The sequence below is a fragment of the Dicentrarchus labrax genome, unplaced genomic scaffold (genome assembly GCF_905237075.1).
Source record: "Dicentrarchus labrax unplaced genomic scaffold, dlabrax2021, whole genome shotgun sequence".
NCBI lineage: Eukaryota > Metazoa > Chordata > Actinopteri > Moronidae > Dicentrarchus > Dicentrarchus labrax.
The window spans coordinates 22537568-22561182 of NW_026136705.1; the positions used below are offsets into that span (position 1 = coordinate 22537568).

At 38.2% G+C, this 23615-nt stretch overlaps 1 protein-coding gene across 6 annotated transcripts in view; it reads right to left on the reverse strand.

Moving 5' to 3' along the window:
- Positions 1–12910: 12910 nt before the first annotated feature.
- gabra1 (gamma-aminobutyric acid type A receptor subunit alpha1) overlaps positions 12911–23615 on the reverse strand; it is a 30196-nt gene continuing 19491 nt past the window's right edge. For all 6 annotated transcript variants that reach the window (XM_051401873.1, XM_051401869.1, XM_051401868.1 and 3 more), the window contains exons 9-10: positions 17716–17918; positions 12911–17036 (exon numbers count right to left, since the gene is read on the reverse strand). In XM_051401873.1, coding sequence (XP_051257833.1) covers positions 16716–17036; positions 17716–17918 — 524 coding nt within the window. In that variant the 3' untranslated portion in view covers positions 12911–16715. The remainder of the gene's footprint in view (positions 17037–17715; positions 17919–23615) is intronic.

A 23615-nucleotide genomic window follows, 5' to 3' on the forward strand; every position in this document is an offset into this window, starting at 1 on the left:
TGGATGAGGCTTAATAAGGAGGTCTTCTTGATTAAACTTAAGCTGAGCTACAGTTGTTATTGTGCAAACTGGTGTTTTTATTACACATTCAAAACTGGCCTTTTTGTTCTAGCAATACCTTAAATGGAACCTAAATTAATGGAGAAAAGTTGTTGTTGCCATGACAGTTTAGGGGACAGGGTTAAGGATTAAAGGAGTAAACTATATATGTCCATATCATGTTATACAATAATTTATCCTGTGCTGCTCATTGACAAGTATCTTTTGTTAATTATATACATTTTTAGATTAGTTAAGGAGTTTTTACAGTTACAGTAAAAATGAAGGAATATTGCTTGTTGTTCTTAAACGTAAGGTGTTCCCTGTTTTTACAATTTACTATGAAAAGCCTTTTTTGCATCTTGTCACAGAGCAAATAATAGTTTGTAAAACGCTTTTTTAATTGACTTGCATGATGAAATTATAGAAACCGAAAACTGCAGAAAAAAGTGGTTCAGTGGCCTGGGGACCATAAACTGAATCTGTCACCTTCAATGGAAGTTAATTGGCACTTTGAATTAATAAAATTCTGATTATGTTGACACACACACATCTGTTTAGAAATTTGGTTTCCCAGCATATCTATGAAACACAATTTGCCTCGCTTACCTAATTGAATTTCAGTCAGTGGGAGCCTTTCCTCTCAGAACAAAACACCAACTTATGAAAAATTCAAATGCAGAATTTTGGCTTTGAGACATAATTTAGAACAGAAAAGGCAGCAGAGGGCTGGAGGCTTGTGCAGAAATAAGGGGGAAAGAGAGATTTGTCAGTGGTCAGGTTTAGAATACAACAATGATTTATTTAGTGCCAAAAAGATCATACACGTGGCCAGTCTCAGAATGAATAATCGCTGGCACCCAAGGCACATTACAGCCTGGCTGTGCGTGTGCCTGGACAATGTGGTAATAATAATGTAGTAGAAAATGAGACTTGATCTCAAAATTGTCACCCATAAGACATAATGTTTGTTCTTGTTTGTTGTGAGTTTAACTTTAACTTGACAGCACAACAGGTTTGTCTGACTTCTAAATGAAAAAGATTATGCTGATTAATCTATGACATGGATAGTTATCCTTACAGTGGAATCACTACAGTAGCTTACTATCTCACATACAGTAGCCTATATAAGAAAAGGAAAGACAATGCTTGGTTTTTTGCCTTCATTTAATCTATTGCTTGTTGTTTAAGATTTCTAAACATGCTGATATAGGTTCTTTTTTGCCTTTGCTTATTTGTCTTTGTTGCTTTTATTTTATTAAAGTTCATTGGATCACACATCCCACTCAAAGCTGGATTACAATCAGGCAACTGCCTCTAGGCCCCAGACTCTGTTGGGGCATGAAGGCTGTGTCAATGTGCAGCAGCTACTTTGTGAGAATTTGATTAATTGTAATGTAATGTATTATTATATAATTTTTAATATTGCATGCACAACTAAAGAACAAAACAAGTTAAATAGAACAAATAAATAAACTGAAATGATAGGGGCATAAAGGTGACATCTGCATTATAACATAATCTTGAGGCCCTAACTTGTAGAAAGGTTAGTTTTAGGGTCTCATTTCTGTTTACATCCTGCTTATATTCCTAAATAACTTTCCACATCATTAAGTCACAAAATATATTTTTTTGCATTCTTAACAAATACATGCACAATGCAGAGGCAATGCAGAGAAATGGGGGGCAATAGGTGCCCAGAACAAATGTTTGCCCTCGGCCGCCCTAAAGGCTTGATCCAGACCTGATCCCATTAGAGTCCTCTCTTTCACAACCTGTCAAATGTAAGTCCAATATTCACTGGTCTGGTGTGATCTGACAGTTCCAGAGAAGAATATCAGGGTAAGCTTGGTGGGGGAGTTATATATGAACCAGAACAACCATTGTTGTGATATGTCAGTTTAAAATGCCTAAAACTGTCTGAGAGGGACATGGAGTAGTATACTATAGGGTGTTGAGCTGCAGACTGGAAATACAGAAACACTTTCTGGCACTATCATATAAAAACTCTACTTGTTACTCTTTGTAGACACACACATCTTAAAGAATATTAAATTAAATACAATGAGGAGAGTCAGTGTGAATTTAGCAATTGTATTGTCTGTGAAAGAGCTCTCTGTCTTTGTGTCTGTCAATCTCTCTCTTTCTCTCTCTCTCTCACTCTAACAAAACGTCATAACTTCCCAAGTGGGGGGAGATATTTCATGGTTTTGAACAGCTCTTTCACCGCCCCTTTCCTCCTTCCTTTCTTCCGTTCCTCTTTGAGTTGGACTTGAGCACAAAAAAGGGGGAGAAAGAGAGAGCGAAACAGACATATATGGATATAAATGCCAAAAAAACACACCGACTGTCTATTCAATCTCAAAGGACTGTCTCTGTGCAGTTTTGTGTACTTCTGTTTAGGGAATGCTTCTCAAGTGTGGACAAAAAGTTGTATGTATTTTTATATATATAAGTCTGAATGTGTATTTAGTGGGGTTTTTTACAACAGACAGCCAGCAACCAACCAAATATTGCAACACCTCCCCCTGCTGGATCTACTGCAGTGAGATGAGCAGATGAATAATGGAGGCGCTCTCTGTCTATCTCTCCCACTATCTCTCCTACTCTTTCAGTCTCTTACTCTCTTACCCTCCTAAGCTTTCTCTCTCTTCTTTTTCTACAAGGCAAGGTTTGACTGTTTTAAAGATCTATCTACGTATCTATCTACGTATCTATCTATCTACCTATCTATCTATCTATCTATCTATCTATCTATCTATCTATCTATCTATCTATCTATCTATCTATCTATCTATCTATCTATCTATCACCTTCTCTCTGTCGTTGTTTACATAGTAGGCTGGATCAGAATGCCAGATGACACAATGTGAAACAATAAGGGGTGGATGAAGAGGGAAAAATGCATCACCTGAGGGTGGAACAAATGTCAACATTAACAAATTACATCAGCATTAGCAGTGTACGTGTGTGTGTGTGTGTATGTGTGTGTTTGGTGTGTGTGTGTGTGTGTGTGAGTAGAGTAGAGTAGAGGGGGTTACACACAAATAACAAGTGATGAAGTGACAAGTGTTCCTTGCGGATTTTTAAATATGTAACAGTGTTTATGGTAAACAGACAATTATATACTAAATCAAATTATGATGGATATTGGATTTATTTGCCTTCAAGGTGACTGCGTGTGTGTATATATGAAGCCTGTCTGTCCATGTACAGTATGCACAGCATGCACACACGTCACAGTTTGTTCTGGGTTCTGTCCTGTTTCTCTTCTTTCTAAAACATGACAGAGACATGACAAGTGATTTAAAAGTCATGTTTGTTTGCATGGTTTTTATGAGAGAGAAAGCCTCAGACACACCCTCATGTAATATGCAAATATTGCCGAAAAAACAACAGTGGTACATCTGTATTTTATGACAGCAGGACATGTTTTTCCAATCTTTGCCTCTACTGCATTTTGAAATCTCTGAATTTCTAAAGAACTTTAAACAGAGCAATTGCTGAGAAGAACTGATAAAAAAAAAAAAAAGCAATGACATGGCACCATGCTGCACAAGACCAAAGTCAGGATTCTCTTTCATAAAGCGGGTATCTTGGCCAACACCGTTAAGTCAAATTACAAGTTGTAATTCCAGGTTGTTAGATTTAAATTTTTTTCGAGAAATGTGTATCCCCAGTCAAGCGAATTACACACCTGCTTTGTAATTAAAGAACAATTGGTGTATAACAATGTTGACGTCCAGTCCTTCAGTCTTTCCACCCTCACTCTTTTTTACCAAGAAATACCATTTGTGCGGTATAAAAAGTAGTTTGGTTTGGAGAGGATTCTGCTAGGACAGGATGAGGATCGTGTACAGAGGGATGATTGAAGGTCAAGGAGAGGGATAAAGGGGGACGAGGAGAGGGATGAAGGGGGTTGAGGAGAAGGATGAAAAGGGGTCAAGGAGAGGGATAAAGGGGGTCGATTGCATGAGGATGAACAGGAGCCGATTAGATTCCTGATGTAGCTGGAGTGAGTAGGACTCCAGAGGGTCAAGACTTAGGGTGGGGGCACGTCTCAATAAGCTTACAGTTTTATCATCCCCCTTTGGTTCCTATAATAAAAGAGGAAAAATAAGAATTACTTGGATGGAAGTATTAACCTTAACAAACATGTCTGATAGTGAGAGGAAACCAGAGCAACCAGCGGATATCAGCGTGAACATGGAAAGAATATGCAAACTCCACACAGAAATCACCCAGGGTTCAACCCAGGACCTTCTTGCTGTGAGGCCCCCATACTGCCTGCCGAGAAGGGAGAGAGGAGAAGAACAGGCTATGGGGGGAAGGGTCGTAGGAACTGAGAGAAACTGGAGAGAGGGGTTGGACACACTTATATAGGTATGCACATGGTGATTGGATTAATGAGGCTCAGGTGATTGTATTAGTGAGAGAGGCATGTTCCTGAATCTTATATAATGACTTTAATGGAACAACCTCATTAATTTGGACACACCACAGTCAGTTGACAGGTTAAATGTCTTTCTTACAAACCTATCTAAACTCGCTAACACTTAGCTCATACAGCCAATATGAGTTTCTAAAAGACATTATGATATGATATTTATATTTTATTGCATAAATTAACCATGCTCGATTCTTGTTTAGGGAATAGCAAAAAAAGTTCTTGTTCAAAACCTGATACCTTTTCCTTTCAAGTCATACATCAAGCCGAGTCATAAGGCAGTTGAGTGTCAAATCCAAGTCAAAACTCAAGTCTATTAGCTCTGCTTTGTAGTAAACCTAATATTAATATTTTTCACATTTATCCTTGTCATGTCCCTGGTTCCTGTCTTACCCTGCACACAATCTCTTTTGACTACAAAACTGCCATTTGCCTGTTTAGAAGCACACTGGAAGAGAGCACTATATATCTTGATTTGTTTCTAGTCTGATCAGGATCCATTGGCCTTCCCCCCTTTTTGCATTTAACCTGCTAACTGTTGATGGATGCTTGAGCATCCCATGCATCCCTGGGGAGGTGATGTGAGATATGTGTCGATTCAGTGTACACAGCCCATCAAGGCTTGATTTATGGTTCGACACAGTGCAGTATGTGCTGTCTACCATGCACAGAGCAGCAGATTGAAAGCCAAATGATACATCTAAAGATAAAAGGCTCTGAACAGGCGCAGGTTGGTGAAAAGGGTTTCTGAAACTGTGTGGCATTAGGTGAAAATATGACAACAGAAACAGAACAGAGATGCATACTCTGGTTTTCTTGAGCTGATTCTTCTCATAACTGCATTGCAAAAGCATGATATATCTTAACTATACATCCGATTAATGTTCCACACTGTGCTTCCTTGGTCACACACCATGTTATCCTGTAAGTTCTTTATTGATTTATGCTCCTGAGACTGGAAAAGCACTGGCCTCTAGAGGAAATCATATTTTGTAACCCATACAAGCCAATACATTTATTAAGGTTACAGCCAGCACAGTGTCATACTTTCAGGAAGTCAGTTTTACAGGGTAACTCCCAGTTGAAAACAGGGCAAAGCTCTTTCTCCAAAGTCCATGGTGCAATTATCTGGGATAAGAAAATGTAATAGGAAGTAAAAAAAGGGAAAAACTTATGGTCTTGTGATTGAATTCGATACAACTTGTGCCCTTTGAGTGCCGATTTTTCCTCCCAGAATAGATGGTTTTAAAGGGGCATGTCATGGTAACAAGATATGATTAAATGGAAATGTGTGGCTGAGCAGAAGTGTGCTTCATAGCCTTTTCAACTGCCGAGCTTGCTAGTGATATACATGGCAACTATTGGTTTTGACAAAGAACATCCGGAAGGCCTTGGAGAGAGAAGGAAAAGTGAGAGGGGTGGGAACAGACAGAGAAAAAGGAAAAGAAAGAGGGAGGGTAAAAGAATATTACAAGAAGAGAGGAATGAACACAAGTGATCCCTTTTGAATCCCTGAAGGGGAAACAGTGCTCAGGTTGAAAAGGGCAAGGCAAAGACGAACCAGGTGATGCTTGCGCTGACTGTGGTAAACGTGGGTTTACACTATGATTTATAGCGGTGGCGCGCAGCTTTAGGCGGGACATACACAAGCCCACGCACATTCACACACATATGCACATGGAGCACATATGAGGATGGTATGTACACACAGGCACTCGCACACAGAAAAGCTATAAATCTATTATGTTCCTCAGCTCTATACATACCTATGGGCAAATGTGTGTTCGCCTGGTGCTCAACAGGCCTTCTGGCTGTGACAGGTGCAGTACTGTAGCTGCATTGGGTCAATACTGAACATGCCTACTGGAGCTTACATTAATACAAGACAGCTGACAGCACACACATTCTGATAATACCCTGTAAAGAAAATCATTTCCAAACAGAAAATAGCTCTAAATAGCCCCATGCTGAACCATGCAAACATATTGTCCACGTTGGATCCATGAGTATTTATGCTTTGACCTTCAAGAATTAGGCAGTGTTTACTGTCTGTGTAGCCAACTAGCTTACTGCAGCAAAACTCAAGCCAGGGCCATTGTTTGTAATAAAAGAATTCAAAAACCGCAAACGGGTCGAATTTGTTCCACATAAATCCAGTTGTATTACCACAAAGAGTGGATTGTGTGCTGCAGATATGGTCACCGAATGCACAAGCACCACCTTACTGCTATAAAGAAGGAGAAAGTGCATTGTAAAAATAAGTTATATACATAACTGTAATGAGTGCACCTATTTAGTTGGTGCAGCTTGAGAGATTCTGCATACCACAGTTATCAAATGTAATTATTAGAATTCCATTTTATAAAATCAACAATACTAATTGTGCCAGTGGTCCGAATATAACAAGGGGCTCCACATGCTTCTATAATGTCTATGTATGTGATTCTTATTAACTGGTGGAGTTGAAGTGGTATTTCTGTAAGCACTATAGGAAAACTAGTTAATTCCACATGAAAGCCCTCACTTGCAATTTAATGGAACAGGATGCATTTGGTGATGTAAGCCAAACAAATTACCCCTCTGCTGTCTGGTATTAAATATAACCACGGATTGCAACAAGCTTAAGACCTCTCATGATTCAGAATGCTTGGCTGGCAAGTGGAAAGCACACAAATGTAATCCAATGATGGTAAAACAGCAACTTTTAATTATGTTACATAACTGACATTATATAAGGCAAATTGAATGTGTATTCCACGAAAAAGGAGAGCAATTTCATAGATGACAAAGCTTTTGTCTTATTAAAGTCCAGCATATATATTTAGAGGTGGTAGTGGACAAGGTGATTCGGAAAAAGCAGTTGTGTGAGGATGAGAAGAAACAATCAATGGAAGTCAATGAAGGAAAGGGAAACCGTCAAAAGGGCAAAGCTGACTAGCACAGAATATGATCAACCATCAGCAATAATACGATCATTTTCCATAGCTTCTTTCATGTACCTTCCATGTCATACTTGATACTATACAAGTGGTTTTACAAGTGCTCTGATTGTTCCTGGGCTTTTCTGTACCCTTCTCTCAACTCTTTATCACATTATTCCCCTTCCTGCACTATTTGTTTTTATCTCTGCCTCCTCCCACATTGGTATACTCCCCTGCCCAATCCCCAACTTCCCCAGTCTTTTACTTCAATCTGCTCTGTAATTACCCTTGTTTTTCCCCCTTTGCCTTCTATTCTGTCTTCCTCCTACTCCCCGTTTTCCTCATTCTGACCTCCTTCTCTGACTTTTTCTGACTCTGGACCCTTACTCATCGTTGTTGATCATCTCCCTGCATCCTTTAATCTATCATACTTACCTTTCCATCCAGCTCATATATTTCACTTCACCTTTAGTTACTTGTACTCTCTGTCTGCGGTACCTCATTTCAATCTTGGCACAAGTTCACTTCTCCTGGAGAGCAGAGTAGCAAAACATCAACTGCCATCAAAACTAATGGGATACTTAAATAGGAGTTCAATGGTTCAGTGGTCAGACTGACCCTCTGTGTCAACTACAAAACAATGAGAAGAACAATAGAAAGACGGGACATAAACAGAAATACAACGCTATAGAGACGAGGTGTAAGCATCACTGTAGTCTTAGAAAATTAATGTAAATGTGAATGATTGAAATAGAGAAGCCAAAAGAAGACGTTTGTGTTCTAATTAGAGCTGCGGGACGAAAGACAATATGCTGATGATATCATGATGGCCTAGAGAAAATGTTCCATTCTTATTCTTACAATCACACAGTCTTTCCTCTGGACTGACGAGTCTTGCCTTCGGCTGCTTCCACCATCATTAGCTGATGCCCAGTGTTCTGCAGCGTTCAAACACGACTTAACGACTAGCTCATTTAGATAAACCTGTCACTATGGTGGCTCTGCAAATGTCGTGTTATATGAGTAACATTAGCCTTATTGCAAAAGAATAGCTCGTGGGCTAAAGCCTACATCGCTCTGCTTCCATGAGCTGGCCTGGCCAAGTTTAGCAAGTCATTTTCTGTATTCTGTGCAACATTATGGCTGCAAATGGTAACATCACCCACAAGGGACTTCTTTTTTTGGATACTATTTGCATCTAAGCACATTTGAGGCTGATATTGTCTTTTTACGGAGCTGTTTTTTGTCTTGGTAATTTGTGGGAATCTCATGCCGTGCAACAGTGCCCCTCAGGGAAACTGCACCGTTGTCCAATTTGGCTCAAATGAACAAAGCACACTTCTGGAGTTCAGTTTGGGGTTGAACGTCATAGACAGAAAGCAAAGCACAAGAAGGCAATTCAGAAGTGTTTGATGGATGCGATAACTTCACTTCTCACACAGTAGCTACTGTTGCTTTTCCTTGGTGAAGTAATAATTTGTATAGCAACACAAGCCTAAAGTTTACCATTTAGTAGAGTCATTGAATTTATTCTCACTGCAGCAATGCAGAAATGCCTATATTTGGGTACCACATGTTCTAGTATTTAAAAAAGCACAAATAAACAGTAGAATAAGTTTTTATTTATTTATTATTATTATTTATCAACAATAAGCAAATGGATAAAATAAGTAACAAGTTGTGCAGCATGTACTGTACAACCCAGATGTTTCCGTTGCCGGTGACCAAAATGGAGCTAAAAGGAGTTGAATTTGTCAGGTGGAGAGAAATCTGACTCCTGTGTCTGCTGGATGTGTTGACTTATTAGCCAACTTTATAAGGAAATAATGTGTCAGTGTCAATATTATTGTTCTGGCTTGTTTGATGTGGTTGCAGTGTAAAAAGTTAATGCACTTACATTCATGTCTGTGAAGTTACAGCACATGGGCAGACATGTACCAATAAAACTGCAAAGATTTCCTGCTCATACCAGCCTGTCTCACTGAGTTGCCATAAAAAAAGTTGGCACTTTGTGTCATAACACTCTCAAATTGCTGTCTAACATTTTGCTATTATGGACTGGACATTTACATTTTATTCCAGCTTCTATTTAGGAAAAGCTTTTGACAGCGGTTGGATTTCACAATGGAAATGGCAGCCTTGAATAGACCAATCCAATACTGACTCCTTAAGTCCTGTTGAGGAAAATAAATTACTGATTTGAATATTTATAAAACAACCACCCTGGAAAAAACCTATTAGGGTGTAGGGAGTTTCTATTGAACATAAACAGTTTGCAGCACTTGTACGGATGGAAAATATTGTTAAAAATAAAAACAATGCTGTCCTTGGGCACAAACCTTTATAACAATAGCATTTACTTTCAGTGGGTGCAAAATGTAAACTAATTATATTTTGCTCCAATTGTATTTTTCTTGCTGTTAACGTATTCATTTATTCATTGCAATTGAGGGAGAAAAACAAATCACATATCCTGATACCTGGCCAAGTAATCTATGGAGTCTTCCAAAGGATAATTGGGAAAAGACAGCAAGCAATGGAAGAGAGTGAGACGGTGAAGCAAAGGGACAGAAAAATGAGCAAGCAGAGAGAGAACTAATAGAAATCGCAAGAGATGTGAGTCCTTGTTGTGGTTACTGCTTGGGAATTTAGAGCCTGGAGAATTGGACGATGGTACATCGCCATGTGAAGAATGTGAACTTCGATGGGAAATAGAGGTTTGAGAAATGAGAAATCTCAAAGCAAAGGAGCAAAGGATGACAATATAATTGTTAATCAGTGTTTCAGAATCCACCAAAATCCTATGCTCTGAGTATTAAATACTCACTGAAAGGTGCTTCTGAAATGTTTCTGACTTGCTTTTTTGCAGAAGTCATCAGCTTTATTCAGACACAATAGATTCCCATGGCCACTGACAGTCAAAGCAAAGTGGTTTTGAGTTGGATCATTTTGTGTTAAGAAGGGTGATACCTGTTAAGCATTTTTCAGATTTTTTGTGCAGCTATTGATACGTATTGACAGAATGGTAAGCTATTTTATAAAATGTGGGGATTGGTTGAATTTACATTAATTCTTGCAAAAACAAAAAATTCATGGTAAGAATTTTCAATGTCCCTTTAAATGGAGATCCTAGGGAGGAGACAAGGAAAAAGACTGCCTTTCTTAAGAAGAAAAAGAATGTTTGTACATGTGACAATAGCCATCGAGACAATGCTTTTGTGATATACTAATGTGTGTCTATGAATGCAGATCAAAAGAAAAACACAGTATATGCATTTTAAGTAGAAACAATTGGGGTACAATTCATTCTGTGCCTAAGACTGAGTGGGACATGTCCCCCCCCCCCAAAAAAAATAAAAATAAAAATCTGTGTCTATTGGGGAAAAAGTGAAAGACAGAGAGAGAAGGAGGAGGAGAATCAGGCTGAGAGAAAGAGAAAAAGCCTCGTCTCTCTGCTCTTCTGCCAGCGAGAAGCAGCTTTATTACATAACAGTCTCAGGGCTTGGCAGCTCACATGCTTTTAAGGAAGAAGCACACGTTCCCCTGCACCTGAAATCTCATGGCAGGGTGGAAGAAGATGGGGACAAGGTGGAGGCTTGAGAGTCGTGGCAGCAAGAAAAGACAGTGAGGAGAAAAGCAACAAGGAACAAAATACAGATGACAGTTGAGAGATGGCCTTTTTGGTGGCCTGAAGACAGGCAATAATTGTAACTCATATTGATTACATCTGTCATACTGTAACCAATAATGATAGTAATAATAATAAAGCTTTATAATGTTCTACCTTTGTTTTTTTATTAGTGATTTGCATAAAGTTGAACTCTTTGGCTATAAATCGAGGAATCGTGCAAGAACACAAAAAACACGTTTTACAAACCTGCCACAGTAGAACCGCAACAGCAGTTTGTTTTGTTGTTTGAGAGCACAGATAATAATCAACATCCAGGACAAAGGCTTTGCAGAGGCCTTGGGACACGGTTGACCTGCAAATCAATCTCTGGAACTTTTAACTACTTTAAAGTATAGAAAAAGAACTGCATGCATACATTTAGTTTGAAGAATAAACAGATCAAGAGAAAGTCCTTGATTTGAGTGTGACTGGTTTACACTACAGTACAGATGCAATTAACTTATTGATTTAAAAGGTTGGTTGGTTGAATAGTTAAAGAAGTTTTAAAAGATTTAAAGGAAATGCTGCAAGGCTGTGGGGGGTTACGGCAAAGCCGTACAAAAAAAAAGGTGCTCTTAGGTGCAGTATATTGGGCTTCACAGAACACGGTAGCAGCTCAGTGATGCTGTATTTTTTCACAGTGGTAATTTGAGCTAAATTCTAACATCAGCATGCTAGCAGGCTTACAAGGACCATGCTTAAATTCCCAGTCATCAAATACCAACGCAAAACTCAAAAATCAATTGTGTTTATCTGGCTCTGATTGATTGTTTTTACTCAGGCGAGATAGATTCTTGCAAATTCCACCAGGAGCACTAGGAATAGACAAAGATTATTTCATACTACTGTCAGGATATACAGTTTCAGCATATATAACAAAAAGTAATTTTTTTATAAAAGTTACCTTCTACCGCAGGTGTATTATATATAATGTTCACCATCTTAGTTTTGCGTGTTAGCATGCTAAGATTTACTAATTAGTAATACACAACAGCAGAGACTGATGGGAGTATAATTAGTTATATACGTGTATGTACAAAATCTTTTAGTAATATATCTGGTAGATGTTATGAGGACAAGGGACAAGTGAAAGCTTTGACCTGCTAGTGGTGCTAACGGGAAAGTCAGGGGATCACCAAAGTCAGAAGGATTCATCCTCTGGGCACCAAATGTCCGTCAAGATATTTTAGTCGGGATCAAAGTGGTGGACTGACCAACTGACATTGCCATCCTTAGAGAGAAAATAACAAGACAAAAACAACAAGCAAGAAAAGAAAACTGAACTTAAGTTAAAGAATTTGCAACATCTATTCAAACAGAGTGCACATTTAGATTGGCCCAGTTTACATTGGGCAATTTTACTCGAATTCAGCAGTTACTTTTTTATCAGTTGCAATATAGTGTAATATATGGCTTCTTGTCAGGGCTGCTGCTAAAACACATCTACAAGCCCTGCTCTGGCATGTTTCATAGTTCTAGGCTCCCTTAATCCTTCAGAGTTCTTCCTATACCAAATGGCACAGTTTTATGTAAATGAGGCTATTGACTTATACATATACCGTATGTTGCCTGTAAACAAAGCCTGTTTATTTTTTTCTATATACCTTCATCTATCCAGTGAAATGTTTCTATCAAGGCTTGTTTAAATGTGTGCAACATTGCTTATGAAATACTGTGTGCTGTGTTAAAATACAAAAGTAACACGCATTCTGAAAATGACACAATTTAATAACTAAATGATTTTTACTTTTACTACTTGTGATATGAAAAGAATAAAAACTCATATTTTATGACTGGTAATCCATAGCACAAGGACAGAGGTGTAGCCACGACTTTCATTTGTTTTCTTTTTATTTAAAGACTAATGCAGAGAATCAGATTCTACAGGGCCATATCATAACCAAAAGAAACAAAAGAAAACATTTACAGAAGGTTCACCATTTCATCTACATCCATCAGAACCCTTTGTCAGTATCATTGAACTACCAACACATTCCTGTGTACTGTATGTGGGTATGTGTGTTTGTGTGCATTTTGGAAGTGTGTGTTTATCAATGTCCATATGTGTACAGTCTCAATCTAATTTCTCTTACCCTAATCAACTTTTGTGCTTTAGAAAATTAGTTTTTTTTTTTACATTTCAGTGAAAATCAGAACATATTTTGCTTGATAAAAATACAAGAAAAAACTCCAGTAGGTATCTAGGAATAACCAAAGACTCAATGTTGAAAAGCAAGTGCTGCTGAGAACTGCAATGGACCTTGCATCAAACATAATGAAATTAATGACGGATGTACCTACAAATGTGATATTTACATGTATGCTCTGCATATGAGTGTGAAGGTAAAAGTTGGAAGCTCATGATTGCACTGTGCCTCATATTTCACATTCTCTCTCTGGAGCATTAAATGTAGCAAAACCAGACCTGGCTCAAAAATATTTGTAAATGGTCTATAGCTTTTGTTTGATCCTGCTTGGAGTACAAGATAGGGGCTTAGCAAAGATATTCCCAACAGAGAAATGTACAAAATTCACTTTTACTCAAAGTCAAAACTCTCTGGCGCTCCCTTTAATATCATTGAGCTTTGGAAAGCAAAAAATAAACAAAATGATCCGTTTAGCAAAATAACATTTTCACCTGCCTCCATTTTGTAATGACAAACAAGCTCAAGAATGAACAGAAATATTATTAACAAGGTGATCTTGTTACAGTTTTGCTCCTGGTTTTCCAGTTCAATCACTTTATTGCATTTCTCTGGAGAAAAAGTGCAATCAACAATGAAAGCCATTTTCCCTTCAACCACCGACAAATCCAAAGCGCAAACAAAAGTGATAATCCACTGTTTTCTTTGATGTCACCCTGTATAGCCATGGTTGAAAGAAAAAAAGCTAATGGGTGTGCAGCTGATATAAAAGCTAAGCTTTTTTTATTTCATTTTTTTATAATAGCTCGTAAATCTGAAACACAATGGTCAGGGAGAGAAGGTCAATGATGTGGTTCAAAGCTGTCCTTGCATAGCACGAAGCTGACTACATAAATGTAATGTTATTGTTCTTCTAAATGTGCAAAATGCATAACAATAGGTTGATAATACAAACAATATTCATCATCATCTTAGCTAATATCTTCATTAATAGAATCAAATACTGTATGCATTATGTATTTTACATATGTATATATATTTTTTTCTTCATGATAATAAACATACATACAATAGTTTATAATTCAAATATCTTTATACAACTCTTCACCCTGAACTTTGCAGTTCCTTGACCCTCTGCTTGTAGGTTAAGTGGCTGTTAACAGTAGACTGCTCGCATATGCTTGCAAAGATGTCTGCTATTAGGGGATAGGTTCAGTATTGGTCATAATGATAATGCAAATAATAACACTAGCAACAACCGCGATCTCTTTTTCGTTTCCCTCTGGCAATAGCATGATCTGTTCATCCCAGCGCACAAACACACAGAATTCTGCAGGGTTCTTACATGCCTTTTGGCCTGTTCAGCGCCCTGTAAAACATATTCAAAAAAGCACACCCAAAACCCATAATGCAATACAATGCACCCCCACTCCCAGACAAGAAATGTGGAGATTTTGTGAAAGAAGATTAGAGTGGGAGCTAAATGCTTCAGAACCCAAGATAAACACAGAATGCAAAGCCTGTTTTCTTTATATTTTTTTTTCTAAATATACCCTAGATGTCCATGTGCAGTATATAGATGAGACTACAAGTAGAGAGGGGTCAATGTAAAGCTACAATGGATATTACCCCCAGACTGAGAGTGTCAGGTTCAGGTCCTAAGAAAAGCCCTTGCTAATTAATATTGCTACATTAACATAATTTAAAATGGACTGTTCAGAAACCTCAACGTGCCACATCAGAGAAGAAGCATTTCCTTAAAGTGTGTGTTTTTTCTATAAGTTAAAAGAAAAAAAGAGCAAGCAATGTTCAAGACAAAAACAAAAGCATTCTTTTCACATTTGCGTTAGTTTCTGTTGGTTTTTCTCGGAAGAGGGATTGACATCATGCTACAAAAATATATTCATCTTCATCACTATCGTAGAACTACAAGACAAGTCCTCTGTGCGAAACACAGCGCCGGCTAAAGCAAGATTACAGTGCCACTTCAACTCAATGTCTCCTTTCTCTCTTTGTCTCTTTCTGTCTCTGTCCCTGTCTCTCGCTGTTGCTCACCAACAAGCAGCAACAAATGAGTCCAAACGGGCATGTGATACTGAAGGCAGTGTAGCTGGTACTTTCTGAGTGTTATGTCTCAATTTTCAACTGAAAGGAGTATGGAAAACAGGGTCAGGGGACACAGTGGGATGGAAATACAGACGTGCCATCAATCAACAAAGCAGTAGCCATCACAGCTTCAACTCTGAAAATGTAAAAGGCACTTCTCCTCCCTCTCAGTGTGCCCCATCCCTCTTTAAGCAATGACAACTGTATGCTATAAATGGCATTTTGGCCAAGGAGGCCCCACCATAAATAAAACAAACAAAATACGTAAATAATTAGTATTTTAATTCTAAATGGAAAATGCACTCCAGGATTCGAGATGATTTATACATTCTTATCCATAATTAGCCAATTTCAGTTTACACCTTTGATGTTGTTGTTGCTGTTGTTGCCGTCAGTGTGTACACAAACACACAGTTGAATAATATTTTACTTCAGTGTGAAAGCAGCTTTGAATGGAACGCTAACTTGGCGAGAAACAGTCACTTAAGCGTGAATTAGACCAGTATATACTCTTTTTGTAGAAAGTATCATAAACAGAAACAAAAATAAATTAAATTAAAAAAGTTTACTTTTCCATGTATTCAATAAACATACCCTTTAGTTACACTTTGCAAAGCTTAAACATAATATTGACATCTCTAACACTTGATAATATTTACAATGCTGTGAAAGGAAATTAATAATATTTTCAATGCTGAGCACAGAGATGATATAATTTTTGTATTTTTTTTAATCCCTAAATAAATGGTGTGTCCACTGAGACATGTTTTATTGCTATTGCAGAAACCCTAACATATTTTGAAGAATGATATAATCAATCTCATAAAACATCTACATAGAATTGAAGATATTTGGACAGAGACTGAGCGTAGCATTTTGCTGCTGATATCAAATAAACTAAGCTATCAGTCGATGTTGATCTGTATTTTGAATAAATAAATATAAATAATGAGATGCCCTGCCCATGCATATACACAAGTGCCTTTTACCGTGTCTGTGATTCCATGTTTAAATAAAATAGAAAACAAAGAAACAAAGAAAAATAAAACGAACATAGAACAAAAGCCCCTCAACAAGTTTGGGCTATGTGCAGTTGTAGAATAGCATTCTCTTGGCTATATATTTATAGTAGCATTTTCTTAGTAGCATCATCCGAGACCTGAACAACACCCTTTCAAAAGTCTGTACCCTTATCGTTCTTTTTTTCTGTGTTTTGTTTTTTCAAAATCTTCAAACTTTAGGTAAACATAGAAGCAATGCAACAACTGGGAATTCAAACCAGCATGGACACCATGTTTGTCTGAAAATAAATACCTGTTTTAGGAGGAATAAGAAAGAAATTGAAAAAAAAAAATTACAGTTATAATTTAAAAGGAATGAAACATGGATTAGTGTGGATTCATCCCCTGCAATTTGGGCTTCTTATTCAAGTAGGTTGCCCAGTAGACCAAGTTAAAGGTTCCAAAGAGCAGAGGGAAGGCTATTCTGGCAATCCTGTCTATCTTGCTCACACTGTTAAAGGTCTTCTTGGCCTCTGGAGGTTTGGGCTTTGGCTCCTCCTTGGGCTCAGTTGGGGGTGGTGGGGCGCTTTTGGCAATAGTGGCCAATCCAGGGTCCCTGGCAATATTGGGGGCGAAGGCTGTAGCAGTGGCAGCTGGGTAGGCTGTAGTGTTGTTCTTCTTGAGGAGGGACTCCTTCTTCTTCTTTTGCTGATTTTTTTTTGTTGGGGAAAGCATTGGGAAAAGTAAAATGGAAATAGTTCAGTTTTTTGCATTCTACGTCTTTCGTACAATTACTGATGTAAATGTGTAATTCAGCAGCCGAGTGAATGTTCAGTACGTTTTGGATATTAAGTTGAGAAATATTAACTCCTCACATCTGCATATTTCCAAAATGAATCAATCTAATAATTAATATCAGGGTCTATTTTTTTTTTTTTTTTCAAAAATAGATTTAGATGGTGGAGATTACGTATGTGAGTTGAGTATGGTGCTGCTAACTGCAGCATAGAGACAAGTGGAGCAGAAAGCACAAGATGAACACTAAACTATTAATGTTCATGTCATGTTACTCAAATTGCATTTTCTATGAGATGAGGTGGTGACAACAACTAATGCTTCCTGCCTGGCCTAGCTCCCTCAACAGTTAAGCGCTAACTGTCCTGGTGAATGGCTCTTTGAAACAGAAGTCCATATACAGGCAACCATTTCTAGAAATATATTTTTGGTAATTGGTGTCTTTTGTTCTGGCAACAAAAAAGGGCAAAACGTCATGTGCCATATAGACCCCTAAGAAACCACATTCTATCAAAGCATGTGTCTGTTATCTCTATTTCTTTTTGAGGATCCCTTAGGAGTAAATGTAATATAAAAATAGGGCTTTAAATACCTTCTCTGGCACCACACTTTTTCCATCCCAGGCATAACCCCTCTTGGTGAAGTAGTTCACTGTGGCAAACTCAATGAGGGCCGAGAAGACAAAGGCATAGCAGACAGCGATGAACCAGTCCATAGCTGTGGCATAGGCCACTTTAGGGAGGGAATTCCTGGCGCTGATACTGAGTGTGGTCATGGTCAGGACAGTGGTCACTCCTGCAGGGACATAAAAGAAGAATGAAACATTATAATTAATTTATTAAATCAGTTTCCGAATTTCAAAAGCAGAAGTGTTGTGGCATGAATGTGAATTTACTGTTGATATAGTCTAACATTGTGCAGGAACCAGTACATTCTAAATAAGGATTGTATTTGATAAAATGGAGCAATCTTAAGGTACCATCATATAGGGACTGTGCAAGGCAGGTTTTTTTTTTCTTAAATCAAACAAGCAAGCAGTTCTTTTACATTAATCTATGTGAACAGCTGATACAGTCTTGCAGCTTGTGCTTTTAATAGAACCAGGAAGGTAGAGATTTCCACAGATGCAGCTGGAAGATGCCTTTGGCCTCAGAGATAGTGCTGCTGACTAACAGCAAGTAAAGTAGGCTTTCTCTCTAAATCTGACCTGCCCACCAATTCACAAGCGATTACAATAAAATACACAATGAAAAAGCGTAAATTAATACAGTTGATGCATGTTTTTAACCAAATTGCCTCACATTAAGGAGTGCATGTCAACCCTGAAAAACCCAATCACTAAACTACAACATCAGCAACTGAAAGCTGAGATGAGACATTGTATGGCGAGGGAGAAGAACTGGGTCAGAGCATATCTAATGATGCGGTGCTCATCACAGAACAGGCTACTGCAGATGTTTACACACCAAATAACATCAGCCCAAGCAGCATAAAAATCCACCAATTCATATCATGAAGGGGGCTAAAGAACAGCTGGCTTGTAGAGGAATTATAAAATATGCAAAGAGGACCCTCCCACACATGTGGAGAGAGATGTTTATGTAAAAACACACACGTCCATTATACCCCAACAGACACACTTCTATGTTTCGAGGATCCACAGAAATGGTGATCCACGTCTTAAAATTCTCCTTAAGCTTTATTTTAAACTTTAAAAAAAATGTATCTTGAAGTGCTAAGTGATGAATCATAGATTCTTGATCCTCCCACTCTCTTTTCACATGCTTTTGGCATTGCTGACTTGGTGCTGTGACATGAAGCATACAGGATGATTATTATGTTCTCATTAGTCAGAGCCAAATAAATTATTGGTCACTAGCCATAACCGAACGAGACATCGCTGATAGATTTACTGGATATGCATAGATACACTAGGTGTGTGTCATACATTTATGTTGTTCATTATGGCTCCAAAAATAATACCAGATAAGTAGGTCAAAGTTATTTATTCTGATGTAATTTATAGTTGAAATTTGTTTCTGAGCTTTTCATTGCATGTTCATCAAATGTGCCGCACAGATAATTTGTTTAATTAGATTTAAAAGCACATACAGGAATAATCAAGAGTAACATCTGCCTCATCATCACACATGGTATAATTGCACTTGGCATTAGCACAACTTGAACCAATGAAAAACAAATGGAAGCTTCCAATGAGAGTGTCAAAATTTAATTTTAATTTGATGAAAGCACAGAACTCAGACACCCACATAAGTGATGCACACAGTAAGGGAGAACATAAAGGTAGTCACACTTTAAATCAGTTTAGGACTGAGAACAGTGTCTTGAGATTTCCAGTGGACTGTAACCCTAACATCAAGGTGCCACTGCTTATGAGGCTGGTGCCAGAACATTTTCCATTGGACCACAGTTATGTGAATTTATGGCCTCAGCAGGCACTGGAGCACAAAAGCATGGCACATCACATCCATTTCTTCTGTTCTGAGAGCTATGCAGATAAGATGGAGTGAATGAAGTGTTCAAAGGGATATTTGCAATGGGGACCAACTATAGAATCCAAATACATGAGTGGGAGGAGAATGAAGGCCTATATGCACATTTAAAGATACGTGGGATACAGTAGTAGGAAGAGATAAAAGTAAGTAGTAAAGGAATGTGGATGGAAAGATGGGTGGCAACAGAGTGGTGTCAATCTGTCAGGTATTTTGTATGCCAGTAAATTAGCTAATTTTGTGGGGGCTGATAAAGGCAGCACCACTGGGTATTACACAAGTCCTCATAAAAGCACCCCGATGCTTGGAATCATATATACTTTACTGTGTTTGACAAGCTCTGTTGTCATGGAAACAAGTCTTCCAACTCCTCCAACATCTTAATACCACAGGAGGAAAAAAAAAAAGAAAGAATGAAAAACATTCAGTGTTAAAATGTTGAAGTACGCATGAATTTGACTATCATTAAATGCTGCTTTGCTTTGTTGGTCGCACAAGCTGATGTGTTTGATGGTTATATGTGTGTTTTTGTCAATAGTCTGCATTTATGTATGTACAAGTGTGTGTGTGTGTGTGTGTGTGTGTGTTTGTCTGATTGTGCTAACAAGGTGGACAGGTATGCATTTCCCACCTCCAAGAGGAACAATTCTCCTTTGTGTCTGTTTAGTGATAGGCCTACTTAGGAATAATTTAGAATACCAGTAAGTTGATTCATTAGAACATGACTCCAGAGCTGGTTTTAAATGACTCCATTTGACATATTGTAACTAATAGACTTGAGGCTTTGAAGGCTGTTAATGAACAAAGTCACTGATCTGGAAAGTTCTAACTGGATTAATAGTGGTGTAACTCAATTTTTGAGAGTTCCTTCCACTCAATTTAGCTCAGTGTGCACAAGCAATGACACTTGATTTATATGATACATATCTTCTAACAAGGTTTTTGCCTCTGTTTGCAGACTCACTTTCATACACACACACACACACACACACACACGTACACACACCCAGGGTGATGGGGAAAAAATGTCAAGATATAGAGAAAGATGGTGTGAGAAAGCAAATTTGGGGAAACTAAATTAGAGATTTAAGGTGATGAATGACAAGGTGAAGCAGACTATTTCAAGGTGGGAAGGCTATCACTGCTGCCTCAGGCAATGAAAAGTTTGATATGACCACATACAGGCGCACAGTCCAGATATGCATTTTTGGACAATATGGGGGAGATAATGGCACTTGGTTAATAGATTTCTGACACAACAAGATAAAGCTTATCAATATAATTTTGATTTAATGTCTATCAGGGCAATCAGTCTGACGTTTAGTACTCGACTGACTGTAAGAAGCTGCAGATTATAAAATAAATTGTTCCAGGCATGGCCAAAAATAAAATGAGCTCAACTTGTTTGTCCCTTAAGGTCAAACAATTTTTCAGCATAAGGTGCAAAGTCATTGTCTATTACTATTATTGATCTTTCTGACAATTCATTGTTTGCTCTGTTGCGTTCCAACTTTAGCGCTTGATTGACAACCCTTGAATGACAGGTTTCAGCTAATCTGGCCAATCTCAAGCCAGTGAGTAAAATGTGCTGCTCAGCCACTGGATCGCAGCCAAGCCACAGATCTCAAATCTCTGTGGGGTAGAGTGAGCCTACAGGAAAATCTCTCTCTATCTCTCTCTCTCTCTCTCTCTCTCTCTCCCTCTCTCTCTCTCTACTCTTATGCACTATGGTTCAAGGCAGAAATGTGCCTCTGACAATGTTTTGACTGAGTAGGCAACCAATCAAAAATGACAATCAAAATGTGGGACGAGGTCAAAAGTACATTGTGAAGTGGGATGCCAGCTCACTCAAACAATACACCGTCCTTTATGTGAGACTTAAATGGTGTATCCAGACCGGGTGCTTAAGAGGGCCTTGCAATAAAGTTGCCGTTAATGAACTGTTTTACAAACCTTTCACTGGCAGGCAGAACTACACCTGGACAAGGGCAGTACTTTTCACAGATTTCCAAAGACACAAGTACCGGTTTATGCTTAAATCTTTAAAAAAAAACTTTTAAAAGACTTTCCTGCATCAACCATATCTCTGGTGTTTGGATACTACAAATTTTTAAAATAAGTTTTTGAACATTCCAATCAAGAAAGTTTGTCATGCTTTTACAGCACATAAATCATTGGGAGGACATGATGAAGTTGGGCATACAACCACAAGACTTTGACATCAGAGACAAACACTTGGTTGATATTAGGTTAAGATTTTGAACAGAAACTGAAATACAGAAATGTTAACGTGTCCCATCTTGAGCATCCAGTCAGCTTTGACTCTTCCAATATTTAACCGTGACCGACATCTTTCTCTATCCCAAAACTTAAAACTTAAGTGCTTTTAGCTGCCTAAACATAACCATAAAAACATTATCATTTTTTGTTATATTGTAAGGAGAACCAACTAAATACAGCTAACATTTTGAGGTGGCATTGAACAGCTCAATATCCATTGAAATGGTTTAACAAGAACAAATGTTGATGCAAATAAATTGAATATAGGAAGACAGGGTTGCCTGCATGCATATGTATTTTAATAGAAACATCTGAGTATTTCTTATTTTACTCATGGGAATATGTCATCTACATGTTCAGCTTGATCTTAAATTAATGAGGGTACCACTGTTGTATAACTTGTAAGACTGTTGATGACTGAACATTATTGTTGTGTAGGGAGTTGTCAAACAACTTTCTATATTCCCTAAACCAGTCCCAGGAGTGAAGCTGTCTTTGTTGGATGTCTATCAACATCTCTGCTGTGCTGCAGCTACTCATTTATTCATGCCTTATCAATAACTGAAGCCTCAGGGGGGCCTGACTCAGAACACACATTACCTTCAGCATCACTACGTCACCTCTGATTTCCATAAATGAAGAAATAAATTGACATGTTGATTGGCAGGTGAGTTAAATGACTGTGCCTGCACCACAGCTGTGGGAACTGTGCCACACACACACACACACACACACACACACACACACACACACACACACACACACACACACACACACACACACAAACACAAACACACATTCTGCCTACAATGTTATCAGCTAGTAATCATGAATTTTATGATCTCCCACTGGCACCTAACCAGCATGTGCACATATAGCGAACAAACAAATGCAATGACACATAAGCTCACTTATCACAACCAAACAACACAAACACACACACACACACACACACACACACACACACACACACACACACACACACACAAGAAGTTATTCCCTAATGAGCAGATACATTAAACAGCATCATGGGAGAACCAATAAATAGCCAGCCAATCGCTTCTAAAGAGGAGAGAAGGAAGCGAGCTAATCTTCTGAGCACTGCTGTCCCTGACAGCTTAGATACAGAGAGAGAGAGAGAGAGAGAGAGAGAGAGAGAGAGAGAGAGAGAGAGAGAGAGAGAGCACCATATCAGCACCATCAGTGGCTGTTTCCTTTTGGTTTTCATTTGGACTGCAAATAAATAAACTGCCAACAGTTTTCCACCACACCGAACTGGCTGTAAACTAATCAGCCTCTTAATCGGCACAATGATAAATAAGATAACTCTACCCACTGCTGTGTTTTTAAATTGCCTATTCATCTACAGGGCAGGCTTTAGGAAAAAGATTTAGTGCAGAGGCTGTACTTCATAGACACAATGTAATTTAAACTGTGTTTTCAGTGCTGCATTTGCTCATGTTAATGGGGTTTCTGTGTCAGCTTTGGACATCTGTGTTGGAAACAAAACCTGATAACATCTGTAGTAATAGGACACATATAGTATTACAGTAGTTTGTTTGTTTGTTTATTCTTAGTATCAGTCCATTATTTGATGCATTGTGATTCTGTCCTGAAATGAAAACAGAGAACAACCAAGCTGTGAATAGGTGTCTGCGGGAGGAATGACTAAAGTGCATCTGTGCAGTTTAGTCATTCC